The sequence below is a fragment of the Toxotes jaculatrix genome, chromosome 8 (genome assembly GCF_017976425.1).
Source record: "Toxotes jaculatrix isolate fToxJac2 chromosome 8, fToxJac2.pri, whole genome shotgun sequence".
NCBI lineage: Eukaryota > Metazoa > Chordata > Actinopteri > Toxotidae > Toxotes > Toxotes jaculatrix.
The window spans coordinates 7451691-7467840 of NC_054401.1; the positions used below are offsets into that span (position 1 = coordinate 7451691).

The 16150-nt window shown below is 40.5% G+C and overlaps 1 protein-coding gene across 1 annotated transcript; it reads right to left on the minus strand.

Annotated features, from left to right (window-relative positions):
* Positions 1-973: 973 nt before the first annotated feature.
* Positions 974-2551, minus strand: LOC121186292. Its single transcript, XM_041044981.1, has 3 exons — positions 2542-2551; positions 2303-2361; positions 974-2154 (listed from the first exon to the last, which is right to left on the minus strand). The coding sequence occupies exon 3, from the start codon at positions 2075-2077 to the stop codon at positions 1406-1408; it is 672 nt and encodes a 223-aa protein (XP_040900915.1). The 5' UTR covers positions 2078-2154; positions 2303-2361; positions 2542-2551; the 3' UTR covers positions 974-1405.
* Between the last annotated feature and the right edge of the window lie 13599 nt (positions 2552-16150).

Consider the following 16150-nt stretch of genomic DNA (forward strand, 5'->3'; position numbering starts at 1 on the left):
GCCAGCAATATGCGCTTGGTATATTGGAAGCAGTCCAGGTTCATCTTAGGTTGCTACAGCCCAGATCTTTATGCACAGGTGATTCTCCTACCTGCCCTCACTTTTGTCTTTCTTTTTCAAACTGCACCAGGGACCATTAAGTCATTGATCGCGGGTAAAGAGGTGAACAACTGCGTGTCATAGAAAGTGTGTGCATGGCAATCACGACAGTTAGAGCGGCTGAAAACCTTTTTAGAGCTGTTTTGCCATTCACTTTGTGGTTCGTGTGGCACTCTGAGAGAAAAGTAATTTATGCAATATATACTCTATTTCTAGGTTTTGAATTTAGCCTGACACAACCATGTGTGGTCTCCAGGTAGGCTTTATACTCACAGTCTGCTGCTGCTTCTCCCTTTTTCTGCCCAGCCTGACATCCTTTATGATGTATGGCCACTCTTGACCGCCTTTCTTCCCACTCCCCATAAACAGCTGATTGCTTTACTTTGTTCTGTCACTCATTTCCTTGTTCGCGTTCTGGATGAGTGCTCATAACCGACTCACTTTCTGGCCACTGACTGATTGATTTATGGGTCGATCAGTGGATAACCTTACCTGCCTACCATTTCACACCCTCAAACTCTCTTTCAGTGAGAAATCAAAGCTAGGTGTAGACATGAAGCTTTTCTTCAATTAATCTTGTGTAGAGAATCTACTTGTGCTTTTGGATTCTGCTCTTCTTTGGAAAAAGGATTCAAGCACAATTTTTTTTTTTTTATATATTTGCTTACAGTTACCCAACTTCAAAATGTAAAGCTGCCTTTTAACACCTCATTTTCTCTAATAAAAATGTGAGAACCCCAGTGAAACATGGCATCACTGAGCACTGGAGAAATTAACATAACCAGTAGTAGTACCTGCAGATAACAGATTGTAAACAGATTAAGGGATTTGTCAAAGGCTGACCTTTTATTAAGCAGCACCTGTGTATAACAATGTGAGCCAAAAGGATATGTACCCATTAGAACCAACAGATGGCACTCTGGTAACATCCAGACCTCAGTGAGACATTTGTGATGAGGTGCAGAGAAAAAAAAAAAAAGCACTGAAGCAGCACTGAGAATTATAATCATTTGTAAATTTTATATTCAAAGAGGAATGTATGTTTGTCTTGTTTAAAAGATCCAAGTGAGGAAGAAACAGCGCAGGAGCTTGTACACAGAGAAGTTGGACACTCTTTTGTTCAGTAGAAGTTGGAGAAAATCAAACGGATTCTGAAATCACATTGCTTTGCTTTACAAAATGCTTTAAGAACTCCTCACAGGGACACTATTTGACAAGACAGCTGAGCTCCATGTCAGACCCTTTTGTTTAAGAACTCATTCTGTCTGATTTTGGTTTTTATCAGACGTCTAAGAACAGGGGTACCTTAAACAAACTGTTTGACATTGAGGTTTCTGTGCAGGGACTCAGCAAGATGGTCAGGGAGCCTAATCCTTTCCTGTCTACCAAACACAGGACTTTGGCTAGTCATCGTTCTGACATGACCTTTTTTGGGGAAACGAGATGAAGCGAGGACAGGAACTGCTCCTTCCAGGCCAAATCCAGCTAGACCCTTTTGGTAAGTGCCACGACCCCTGCTTTGGGGCAGGGGGAGTCCACTCAGAGACATGCCATGTCTATTTGGGACAGATTCATCAACAACAAGGTCATGCTTATTGTAGACAAATGAGAGCGGCTTTCTGCGACCTTGAGGATCCCATTTCACAAGGTCAGACTGGCCTGGGGCTTCAGCCTGTGTTGGTGGGGCAACATGCTTGACCTCCTCAAAATTGGACTTGGGGTTACTGACTGGCTGTCCTCTGGGAAAGCTGAGCTCTTGGTTGATGGTGAATTGACTTTGAACTGGGATGTAAATGCTATGGTTCAGTAGAAATGTGGATTCAGAACTCCTGGGGTAAGCTTGTTTATATGCTCTGTCATGTAAGGATCTCACTCCTGGTTGATTTTGTCTGTAGGAGGGCATGTTAGCTTGAGTCTCATACCATTCAGGATCATAGTTTTCATAAGGTTGAAGTCTTGGCATCGTATCGGGGTGCATCGCATGGTGAGCTGGTCTGTAAAAATCAGGGGCTCCATGGACTCCAGGATAATCCAAACCCAAGGCAGCAGCGCGGGCTACAGCAGAACAAAATGCACAAGTAAAAACAAACTGTATTTATTCTGTTTGTGTTGTTGTTGGATTTTTTTTTTGCGAAATGTCAAATACACCTGCTAATTGTTAATTATAAGAAAGCAGTAACATCAATCAAAACGTAGTACACACCTCTTGCTGTTTTAGCACAATACACACCTCCAGCTGACACAGAGTGAAGCACAATGGCGCTGGAAAAGAAAACAAACAGTGTAACCCAAACAGCACAGTGCCGGTGCAGCTACGATGTGTTGTTTAGCCACAGGAGACATTCAGGTTTAAAATACCTGAGAAAAACCACCAGAGCTACACACATCCCTGCAGTTATGTCAGCATAAACTTCATGGCAATGCAATCACTGAAACACTTACCACTCTTGACTTCTTCTGCAGCCACTCTGGCCACCCAAAACCTCACCCTGGCTTGATTTACTAATTACAGACAGCTGGTTGTCACAGAGACCAAAACTTAACCATTGAAACCAGTCAGCCACTGGCAAATTGCTTCATTACAAGCAATTAGTTAAAATGCTTGCTAGAAGCAGAATACAGCAAAACTAAAACATTTTTTTTACTTTTCATTTTAGTGAAGTGAAACACACATTTAGAAGATAACAGTGTGGGCAGCAGGGATAAGGGCCATGCAAATATTTATGGTTCAGTGCAAAAGAAAAGTTTGCATAGGCTCCCAGCTCCTCACCTTAGAACTTTAAATTAGGTAACAGGTAGCAATTAGCGAAACAGGTAGCTAATTAAAACTTGTAATTCACTAGACCTAAAACCGTGAAAGTGATATATAATTTCCGCATGATTACCACAACCACCACAAATTCATAATGATCCCATTAAGCTTGACCTCTTTTGTTAAACGGCTCAAAGAACACAGAAAATATTTGGAAACTTTCAGCAGTAACTGTGGGTAAATTTTCTTTTGTTTATCGTAAATGTACAGTTCAAGACTAATTTTTAAAAATGAATAGTTTTATTTGAGAGAGAAAGGAGCAAAGCTTGGAATCTTACAGCTGGGTATGTCTGAGCCGACAATGAAGCAGCTGAGAGCAGTGGAAGCATTTAATAATTCACCCAAATTATTTCTGTCAGGACTGACAAGCTAAACGGGGGCTTGATTTAATTCTGTAATTGCACATTCACCTTTACCCTGAACCCATACTTTGGTAATTAATAGGCCCGAGCTTTATTTGAAGTGTGGCACAGCAAGTAATGGAATTCAAATTGCAGGTGATGTGAAGCCAAAGATGTGAATGCCCACTTGGCCAAGGAGCTCATGTTCTTTCCACACCACAGTGTCACCCAGGGGAGAGTTATGCCAAAAAGTGGCACCAACCCTCAATCATCTTACTCCTACAACCTAATCCTCTGCACCTGCACTTTGAAGAGCATATGTACATTGTTAAAGATGGACTAGACTTGTCTTGAACTTTGCTATTTGACTTGTGGATTTCTCTACATCCCTCAAACCGTCTAATATGCACTGTGGTGGTGGTTTGTCCATCGGTAAAGCAACTGTATTTGCTTTGGCTGGCTGACATTTCTAGGGACTCTAGACCATCTATCTACCATGTGGACGAGGTTGAATCACTTGACACACACCCTCTGGAGGCAGGTGACAGTATCCGAGGTCAGCAACAGAGGATCAGTGCTCCACCTCTCAACCTCAGGGTGATGGTGAGCCCCCTTGCTCACCTCCCACAACCCCCTCTGGGCCTCATTTGTGACGAGCGGGAGGTCTGCGGTGTCATTTCCACAAGATGTTGACACAGACCGAGCAGCCTCACCGGACTGCCAAATGACCAGTGAACTCTGACACCGCAACGGCGCAATGTTCCAATAATGGTTGTTCCATCCCAAAGGTGGCATGTAATGCAGCGCTATTAGAATTATGATGAAACCACTCGCATTTGTTTTGGACTAATTTTCTAAACTCGTGTAAATATGTATCAGAATCAATTAGGCCTAATAATATACAGTCCTTAGAGGATTCACATCAAAGCACATAAGCACACAATCCAATTAAGAGTGTTTACTGTTTAGATTGAAATGCTCAGCGTTCCGCTCTTAAACCCAATCCGCATATCAGTAAACAGTATTTGCCAGAGTGTCTTTTCCAGTGGTTGTGTGTGGGCGTTTCTGTGTGTGTGTGTGTGTGTGCACGCGTGCATGTTTTTATGTATGAGTCGAGAGAGATAAACTGTGAGAGTATATGCACCCTTGCAATCTTTAATATGTTTTTGTGCATTTGTTTTGCATGTTAGTGTATCTCCAGGACACCCATCTCTGATACTGAGGTTGCAGACTGCAACAGAATTGGTAGTTGGGAATTACAGACATTTTATTTGCTATTTTATTGTGTTTAGTAGTGCTACGAATTCTCTAGGAGTCACCAGCAGCTAAAGGCAAAGGAGATATAGTATATTGGTACCAAAGCATTTTTGTCATCTCTAGAACAAGAGCACATAATGAAGGTTCTGTAAATCTACAACCATATGTTTAATTCTTATGTTCATTATAAGATAAGGCAATATGACTATAGGTGGAAAACCAGTAGTACTAGTACTAGTATCATACTGTAAACAATAAAGAGGATCGATCACTGAGACCAAGTACACCACTGAGGCTTTAGACTGTAAAGTGACACACAAATGACACAGAAACCCTGGCACATAACACAGTTTAAGGAAAATTATTTGTTAAGTATGTGTGTAATAATAATGATTTACAGTGACAATGGAAGCTTAAAAACAGGGTAATCAAGGTAGTTTTTTTTTTTTTTTTTTTAAATCTTGTTATCTCTAGCAACCTCATGTTTTAGACAGATAAGAGCACAGGATTCTGGCAACATTCATTTTAATGAAAATGACCCATCATGAATAAACTGGTATGTGGTAACTTTTTAATGAATTTCCGGCGTCTTTTCCTTCACATTTCGACTCTTTCATTGCTGTTACCCCATTCTTCGTCTCACCACTGTGGACAGTGGATACTGAACTCTTTGAGCTCATGCTACCTCTAAAGCACAAATACCAATCAGCAGAGGGAGCAAGGGAAACGAGAGGAGGAACAGAGAGAGACACAAACACACACACACATACACACATAAAGAGCAACAGTTTTGGTGAGAAAGAAATGATCAAAATACACACTGAGGGAGATATCTACAAAAAAATGACAGAGAATGATTGTGTACAGGAGGAAGCAACCCATTTGTTTCCACGTTACCAAATTAGCAAGCCCTCCAATTCATCTCCTGTTCATACAACATTCATTATAGAGGCTTGCCTGCACGAGGCATGCTGAGCCTGCGATTTGAGACAACAATTAATTTGGCTTTTTTTTTTTGGAGCCTGCCTTTCTCATCTTCTAACTAACCGAACATAGACTGTTGCTTGCAATCTGTCCCTCTCTCCAGGCTTTCCAAAACAAGAAGAAAAAAAAGTGACTACAGAACACTGGAAGGCCTAAAGTATAATTAACAACGACACCACCAGGATAGCTCCTTTAAATTCCATACTCATTAGGAAAAGGAGCAGTCAGCAAATATTGCTTGTGATATCCTAAACAAATGTGGCTGGTTCCAGCATGCATACAGTGGCTTGCATTTGGGGACACAGTCACCTGTCAGGCCTCATTTCGATGTTGTGGATTCCATTTTACGTGGCGCTGTCCCAGACCATCTCCCCACGCTCGGCTCAGCGTCAGGGATTAATTAGCTGCGTCTGGTTCTACAGAGGCCGGGAAACCCAAGCAAGCTAGTCAAGAGAAAGAGGGGGGACAAGCAATGATGAATAAACGCTGGTGTCTTCCTCACAGTGTTTTTGCTATCCAAGCAAAAGGCATCACCCTAATTCCCATGATGCTCAGCAGCAAATTCTGACAAGCTAGCAGCAAATTAACGTGTGCCAAATCCACATGCAGCTCTACTGTATGGTTTAAGTCTGATGAACTAATTATAAGAGTCAGTTTATAGTTTCAGAGTCTCCACTGTATACTTTCTTCACTTCAAATCATTTGTGTATTTTACTGCAGCTTATTACCTTCACACTGCATGTTTTCCTGACTTTTTCCTCCAACACATTGAATTTATGTGTCCGAGGCGTACCGTCTCCATCAGGAGTCCCTAATTACTTTTCCTTGAAGGTGGAACCCAACTCAGTCACCACTGTCTGAGCCTCATATTGTTTCAGAAGCATAGCGGCTCTCTCATTATTTTCACAACAACAACAATAATATTATCATTATTATTATTATTATTATTAATAATAACAATAATGATAATAACAAATAAGGCAGTGGTCATAGAATCAGCAAGGTGATTTTCTGCTCCTCTTCCTCAGCGTAGTTTAAGGTTTTCTGCTTTTACAGGATTTCATTTTTTTACTATGTACTACTGTACATTGCAGTACCTAGGCTAGGCCTTTTTCCAGGTGAGACTTTAAGATTTCAGTTCAGTGCTGGTGCTCTACTGGAGATTAAAGGTGTTCTCAGACAGCAAGCGGCTGCTGTGTCTGCCATCTGGCAACGTCAGTGTTCTGTAGCAGCAGCGGGGCGCAACGCCACGGCGGTGGCATCCTTCTAACAACTTGTACCATACGCCACAGACTGCTCATATCCACCAAGTGTAATCTCATCATGCAGCTGAATAGAGCAGGTTGTAGCTTAACCAAGAAAATGGTTTGCAACATAGTTCTATTGATATGGCAAATTTTGCTTACTAATGTTGTTTATTGGCCCACATCAGATAATCAGACTTCCTTAATCTGCTGATAAAAATACAGTAAAATCTGCTCTTAAATATTATTATTATTATATGTTTATATTTCCCTTGCTGTGGTTTCTGTGGTTGCTATGGTCACAGCGAGCTGAGACAGCAGGTTGAAAAAGTTGAAGCACCATTCACTCAGACATCAGCTGGAAATAGCCGTGAGAGAACAGCAGTTCTCTCTCCTCAGATGACTGAGGGAACTGCTAAGGCCGGCTTGTATATACACTGAATGAGCCCACAGGCCTCATATAGAGGAATCCATGTACCCATCCTATGCCATTTGATCCATGTGTTTGTGGGGGTGACAGGTGTTTTTCCTGTACAAAGGACATCGGTGATGAATAATGTAATTGGTCATAGTGTTGTCTTGCACTGAATGCATCAACTGCCGAGGGCATTATCATGGTTATGTAACTTATCATGTGTAAAACTCTAAAGTTCAGGGTTCAGGAAAGATTTAGGGATGAATCCAGTTTTTGATTCTGCAGAGGAGGTGGTGAACTCCTGTGAGCGAGTCAGCAGGGAGGAAGTTACTTAGACCTGGATCAGGTCCGAATGCTCCATTGATGGAAAGTCAGGAGCACGCGTTTGCCAGCTGTGACACCCAGAGAATCAGCAAAACATCCGTGGGTGTAGAGCCTGGTGGTAACGCCAGTCTGATCATCTGAGCATCTGGACATGCCCTGCAGTCATAGCCATGCTGCTGGTGTGGTGGGTGGCAAAGTTCTGGAGGCTTTTACAATGGAGCTGCACCATGTGGCAGAGTGAGGGAAACAGGCACAGAGGGGGGGAAGAAAATAAAGCCTGGACAGGAAAAATAAGCCTTGAAAGGAAGAGAGAAATAGACAGAGAGCTCATAGGCTGTGATGGCTGATCCGGGAGATTGCTGCCATGCCTTGATTCCATCATCATCTCACTGAAAACCAGACAAATATTTCTTTTGCTAGTAAAGAAAAGCAGAAAAGTTTTTTTTTCTTCTCACTGAAACCTGCCTTGACACAAGTGGAGTGATGGAAAGTCAAGGTCAAGTACTCCTTGCATTGTCTTCTTTTTGGCCTGCAGACAAGGGGCATGCCTTTAATGAAGGGGTGGAAGGTGGTCTGGGTGGTAATTAGCCTGTGTCTCATTAATGAGAGCTGGAGAGCAGTTGTAGAGGGCAACACATCGACTATATTGATCGTATCAAGAGAAACACACATCACAAATAAACCTTACAGCAGTCAGATGCTGCTGTTCTGAATTCTCATACACGTTCCGTCTTCACAAGAAGGCAGTGTTCAGGTATCACCTCACCATCTTTGATACTGCAGGGAAAAATGTTACTGCCTAACAAGCGTCACTGATTCACTTATTATACAGAATTAGATGTTTTCAACAGGGGGACTCGCAGTATGAATCGGGATACGATTTAGCAAGTCTTCTGAGGATGCCTAACATGGTTGCCGTTGCAACAAAAATAGATATTCAAATTCTCCACTTGCTATCACAGCTACAGTGCCTGTTTTTCACAAAGCTGCTGTGTGGCAGGAAAACAGGATGAGATGATAGCGGGTGGAGAAGGGTGGAGGGATTTTTTCAGCTGTACTCCATATGTTGTGTCATTTGGGGGCTTGCTGGTGTCTGTGTATGCTTGGCAGGTCTTGGCTCTTTTCCTCTGTTCATGGTGTCTGTGCACCCGTCTCTGTCAGCACCCACCTGCCCTTCTGCCTCTAGACCTGGCAACCCACACCGTTTTACCGCTTAGACACCATGAAAGTGAAATGGACTTGAAAACAGAATTTCCCAAAGAAATTACGGCTGTGATACACTTTTATGGTTCCTCGTCATGTGGAAATGTTGACTGATTACAACTTAACTCTGAATTTTATTCTTCTGAAAAGAGTAATGCACCGATTTAGAACTAAGATTTCTTTCATTTCTTTAGCCACCACCGATGTTTCCTCAAGTGATATCACTGCAGGCAGTTTATTAGATTTTGCACAGCTTCCTTGGAGCTACATAAAGTTTTATACAACCTTTTTTCACAACAGCAGAAGTATTCCCCAGGACTTGTAAAGAGACATGGATGTGTAAAATTGGAGTTCCCAGCAATTATTCAACAAGGATAATTTAATGTCATCAAATGTTTCTGAAACACTGAATGTACCTTGTAAAGCATAATAATCTAGTCAATCAAGGTTTCCTTAAAAATAGCTGCATGGTATTGTCTAGTAAGAGACTAGTCATTTGTGACTAGTGTAATTTTATTGCAGCAGTAGTCACATCCTCCCCCAGGGTGCACTGAACAGATCTGTCGACCATCTGGAAGCCAAGGCCTAAACTTTTCAGAGGAAGTTCAGCCACACTGTAGGCTTCTGCACAGCAGTCAACAGTCATTTGGTTTTGCTGAATAACACAGATTTGGAGTTTTTAATTGGCCAGCATCCTTGCGGTGAAAGGAGACAGTACTGCAAATACAGCGGAAATCTACTCCAGGAACAACCACTGCTTCATGGGGGCAATGCCTTATCTGTGCTGACAGGAAATGTCAGTGCTGTTGAAAGACCTGCGCTAAAAGTCGCAGTGATGGACTGATGTTCTTAAAATAACAACAATACCACAACAAACATTGCTCGGCATAAACATAAAAAAAAAAGTATCTGCTGCTCACAGTGATTATTTATGAATAATTCAAATGGAGTATGTCTCTAACTCACTCGCCCCCATGGGCCAAGCTCCTCCCCCATCTTGGTCGAACTGGCTGCGGATGACTAGCTCCCCTCCAGGTGAGGTGCAAGGTCAACTGCAATGTGTGAGACACGGGTTGCTCAGGAAAGCTGGCCATAACTATGAGGTAATCTAAATGGAGGAGGACCTCATTCCCTGCATCCCTGCATTTTCTTTGTGTAGTATTTTTTTTTTCTTGTCTACACCATGAGGCTACTGCTGCATCCTGCTTCAAATCACTTTTGACTTTTTCAGTATTTCCCTAATGTAAATCAAAGGTACCAAAACATGACCAGAAAAAAAACTTTAGTTGCTATAAGCACCAAAATTATGAATTGCAAACATGGATATTGTAAGAAAAATAAATTAAATATGTTGACAGCCATGAAAGACAAACCAAGTGTTTCAGATGTTGCCAAAATCATGGCACAATCCACACAGTTCTGCAAACATCGCGTTGAGTTACAACTGCCAACATGATTATGGTACCATGAGTAGGGACAAGGAAATTAATGCAAATTTAAGGATGCTGCTGTGAAAACATTGGTTAGAGTGTGCTTATAGAACCACGGTTACAATGCATAACCTCTGGTCTCCTTTGATACGTTAAAACTTAAAGCCAACATCATGCGTGCTTACTGGAGCGTTTAATTGACTCAGTCTGAATTACCATACGCAAAGACGAAGGGAAAAAGAAATGTGATCTGAGAGTGAGAACCTGTACATGGAGTCACACCTTTAGATACCAACAGTACTGCATCTAGAACGTGCATTGCCACCGTTCCCCAATCAAACAACTGCAGAAAGCATAGTGACGTTAATTAAAATCTAAATGGCTATAACAAGTTACTCTACTACAATACTCCCACATGCCACTCTCATTTGTAATCAGGTGTTTGTTGTGGTAAATTGCTTCAGCCTTAAATGAAAAACACACAACTCTCTGAAAAGGAAAAGCATTTCAAATCAGCACTTCAATGTGGCTACTTGTTCACAACAAGCTTGTATTTGTAGAAACAAACAAAAGAGAGGCATGGTTAAAAAAAAAAAAAGAAAAGAAAAGAAAACAGACAAAAAACAGAGAGTAGATCTTGATTGCTGGGCAAATATATGGTTATATATGGTGCTTTAAAGTGATGCCTCATCACAGCTGCCACTTTGGCAGTCACTGTATGATAAAGCATTTCAAATTACCCCCAAATAAAAAGAAAAAAAAAGTCAATTGCTTTTCATCATTCAACAGTGTTTCAAAATGCACAACTCTTGATTCAGCAAAGCAAAACATTACAGTGGATAGTTTAAATGGACTTATATGCTGACTGAAAAGTTATTCCTCATGACAAGAGTGACTTGTTTGAGTTCAGATCCAGATTTTGATAAGTGATCATGCAATTAACCACCTATGTAGAAGAAAAGAAAGTAAACATTATTTATACTTCTAGAGGAAAATGGTGTTTAGAATTATATAATGTTTACCACATTAACCATTTTAGTTTAGCATGTTAGAAGGCTAACATTAGCTAATCAGCAATAGACAAAATACAGCTGAGGGTAATATTAATGTCATTATTTCTACAGGTATTTGGTCATTAAAAGCATTGAACAAATGTAAATTCTGGCTGATGATAAACATTAAAGTGATTACGGTTCATTCTGATGGGGACGTGAATGTCAGTGCTATATTCAGTGGCAATCCATCCAAAACATGTTGAGATATTTCACTCCGAATCCTTAAAAATCAGCACTGAAAATAATTCCACCTGCTTCTTCGTCGGGCAGAATTTCAATTCCTATTCGTCTTTCAAAGTGATAAGTTGTCATTGGAGATTTTAGAGTTTTGATGTTCCTATTCTGGGTTACAGCCTGAGTACAACATGCCACTCTTCACTTCAAGATGCAGTGTGCATTTGTGTTTCATTAACAAGTGCATAACAAACTCCAAACAAACAATTCAAACAACTGTGGATCTGTGCGCCTAGAGATTTCATCAGAGGAATGATGGAAAGCTGTTTAGCACACAGACATTAGTATGCAAATACAGAAGTGTGTGTTTGTGTGTGTGCATGTTTGTATGTGTGTGTTACACTCCAGCCTGAAAAGGGAGAACTAGTGACACTAGCTTCAAGTGGAGTTAATGCTTAATATTTCAGCTAGTCTTTTTACACTGAAGAGCAGGGTTCCCTGGAGAGTGCCAGTGATGTGCTCTGACTCTGAATGGCGATACCTGCACTTTCACATCAAGGTAAGTATGAGAAGTATTGATCTGAGAAGGAATCAATCTCACTCATAAAGTCTGTTAGTGTATTATTCATAAATTCATCTGTCAGTCTGTTTATCCAGCCACATATCCGGTTATCAAAGGGTTTTCCCTGTCACCAATTGAAATTATCTTGAATTTTTCATTCGTTGTTGCCTTTCTTGCCTGGTGACCCCACTGATCAAGTATGTGTAAGGCAGGGACATGATAACCTTTGCTCAGGTCTCGTTCTCTCATTGTTAGTCAAAGCTGTAACCTTTCTGAGCTCAGCGTGTAGAATAATGAAATTATAGAGGCACTACGACAAAGACAAAGGAAAAAAAAACAAAATAAAAACTACTTTTTGGCAGCAACGACCATCAGTATTATTACTCTACACATAAACTGACTGTAACTAAACTGACTCAAACTTCAAATTTATTTTCTTTCATTCCCAAGTTACAGCCTTCTTCTTACTTACCCGCAGCTTATTGAACACTAAAATAAACTGCTCGGATTCAGTAAACCCCTGTCATCTGGTACTGCTAGCAGGTTTAAACCTCTAAAACACTAATAATATGCAAATGCTATTTGACCCAGGTATAATTAACATGCCATGCTACATACATATTCATAAAGTCCTCCCTGCTTAAAGGCGCAATAACTAAGATATTTATTGGCTGATATAATAAAATGACCACAATATATCTGCAGGGCTGATTCTTTGCCAGCTGGTGAAGTCAGGCTTTTAAACCTTATTTGTTTTGGAACAAAAACACTTCTTTAGCCACTCACATTGTCATTCTCTCAGCGATGCCAGAGTGTGCTGCAAGTGAATGACCTGCACAGCAACACACACACACAGTTTTCGGACGAGTATAAACGAGAGTGCATTTCATTGTGCAATATTATCTCTTTACTGGACATTACTCTCAGATTTCTGTAGTAATTAGCTGTATTTCACTTGTTTCTCATGAAAATGAAATCAATGAAAGGGCACGGATGAGATAAAGTTGATTAAAGATATAGACTCTTTATTCAATATCATAACAGAATAGGGTGTTGGCCTGTTGGCCTGCAGTGGTGATGTTAGGTTTTGCTCTGTGTTTTATTGTTGCCTCCACCTGCCCAGGGATAACATTTGGAACTTAGCTGGTGGCTAAATCTGATACAATGCATCTTTCCTTTTTTCTTTTGAGATTAATGTATTTTGTACATGGTCCCTGATATAAATATATGTAATAAAAGTAAAAAAAATAAAAAGAAAGAAAAAAGAAAGAAAGGAAAAACAAGAGCCAGTCGTACACAGATTAATAATAAACTTTAAGATTTCTGTGACACAGAACTCTTCAAGTTTGGGGTTTGAGATGCATCCACTGTCTGTCAAACACACCTTTCAAGTGGACTCAAAGAGAAATAAACAAGCTCCAATTCAGAAGAGGACTGGGATTTATTCATGTAGCATACTGTCACCCTCTGCACTCTGCCTTACGCTCCCAATAGCAGCAACTCTTTCATGTGAGTGAATGCAAAGTAAAACGTTGATTAGAATCCAAGGCAGTTAGCAATCAAAAAAGGAAATTACTTTCCTGTGAATGAATAGTATATCAGGATCAATTAATGCTGTGGTGTCTTAATTAACTCGCTACAGATGAGAAATGAATAAACGTGGTGGAGGGGAAATCTGATGCATCAAGTCACACGCTGTACTAGACATGAGTAGAGAACTGATGTAGAATACAATGAAAACACTTATTTAATCTCAGGAATATGACTATTTCTTCTTAATTGTAGCCGAGTTTTTAGTAATTTCAAGGATTCAGCTTGATTAAGCATGATGAAGCAATTTTCACTAAATATATCTTTTGATATGTAGAATAAAAACTGGATTTCTTCCTGGATTTTAAGTCTTTTTCACCAAAAATGTATGTTTCTTGTTGCAAGATCACTGTGGCTGATGAGCAAATGGGTTCAGAAAATGTAAAAAAATTGGAATCAGCTGAAGATGTGTGCTGGTGATTATGTTCCAGAGTTCCTTTAAGCAAGAAGAAAAAGCAATAGATGGTTAAACGACAGTGTTTTAAAATGTATTATTTATAGTGCTGAATATTTAAAAAACAATTTTTTTTCACTTGTTTTTTTAATAATGCCTTTAATGAGCTGTATTTTTATAGGGCTGTGCACAAAAGCTGAAAATGGAATGTGAGTAAAATGCATCGCATCCAGTTTGTTTTTACTCTGGCTTGTCTCTCTTTGTTAAATACAAAATCCTGCATCGGTTCTGATCTACAACTGGGTTCACTCAGGTACAACACAAATACAAACAAGTTCCTACGCAATCTATAGGAACCTTAAAATGTCGATACACAAGCTGACTGGAAGTGATCTGTGCGACACAGTGGAAGCAGTTCGCCATGCTTTCCCTCCCAGCTCTGCCTCTGTGACACCAGGCACTTACCTCGTCGGAGTGGTAATGCATCCAGGGCTCATGTTGCCGTGCTGATGCTCCCTCTGCCCACCTGCTCACAGCGTGCTCTCCAGAGGAAGGCCTCCCATCGACACTGTGCACGCACCTCCATGATTTATGAGCCATCTGTCGCGTCTGATGTTCCTGTCGCCTAAGACAGGATGTTCCCGGCTGGCATTCTGCACCGCTCTGCGTGGGCACTGCCTGGGCATGCCAAGGTCCACTGTAATTAAATTACTCCAAGTGGGAACAGAGTGGTCCCCATAATGCGAAAAACCTTCAACACAAGAAACAGACAAAGTGTATCAAAGAATATCTCTGTTTTAGCATGGGTCTGCAGCCACATGATACAGTTGAGGGATTAAATCAAGATCATCAAAACTTATTTTTCTCTCCTGAACAAGGAAAACATAGTTAATTTATTATGAAATGGCCACACAAAAGGAAAAATGCTCATTAAACTAAACTCACTTATGTTACAAAAGTTCAGACACAGAATTCGCTTGAGGTTTTCTGGAGTTTTGCAACCCAAGAAACCAGATGTGTCTTTCTACGTGAGGCAGAGATACACATCAGAATGCACGACATGGCAGCGAAAGAAAAAACAGACTGGAGAACCCAAACCCCGGAGAAAAACAAACAGTGATACACACTGCACTGAGACAGCAGCATTGCTCGTCCCTTTCTCAAACAATTATTGTTTTACCTGCCATGACGCAACATAACCAGGCAACAACCACAAAACACAACAATTTGGGAGTTAAATGTTCATCTTGAGCAGCGTACTAATGACTAACTCCACAGCATTAAAATGTGCAATGGTCTGTTATGTCCCAGTCCTGTCTTGTGACATCCCAACTTGTCCTATCCTGTCTTGCTCAGTGATGTGGTTTGTGTTGACCTGCTGTTTACCTGTCTTGTCCTGTGCTGCCCTGTCTTGTCGTGTCATGTCTTGTGCCTTCCTTCCCTGTGTGGAATTGACCTGGCCTGATCGCTAACGCAAGTGTGACTTCACCTGCAGTGTATGATGTATTCTCTGTATTACAATTTCTAGTTTAAATAAAAGTGATTTTAAAAAAAGGCTTGGTTGTGGTATAACAGGTGAATTCTCACACATTTTTGGGAACTGTCCTGATTTATGTGACTGTTAGGAGAGAAAGAGGGTTGAAATAAAAACTGATTTATCCTTTGACCCCTGTAGCTTAAATCTGGATCAATTTCAGACAGACAGATAAAAAATCTACCTGCTCAGTCCTGGTACTAATCGCCCATTAAATGATCACAGTTAATTCGCTTAATCTTAATTCAACATCTTAATTGAGCAGATTCTTCGGGGGAGGGAATCAAATCATGTACATAAAGTGTTTCAGTCTAAAAAGTTTATGATGATTAATTTTTATTTATATATTTTATAATTGATTTAGTTGTGCCTTTGTTCATACCCTGATAATATAAACCATAAAAATAAAAATGGCCAGAGAATATTAGAAAGCCATCTAATGACAGCAGAATGTTACATAATGGTCTTGAGTCAAAAACTACATCTGTTCTTTCAATAAAAGTTTAAAAAAGAAAAGTTGCGGATTGCTCTTGGTCACGGTGGCTAACATCTGGCAGCCATGTAAACAGGCACGAGATTGATAGGTCCACCTGTGCACAGTCAGTAATAATTCTCTTAGGAAAACCTTAGTTAGACTTCAACAGCTTTTCCTCTGAAACTATCTGGCATGATACTGGTTGACTGTTTTTTTTTTTTCATCAAAATACCATGTGGCCATTATTAATCCAAAAC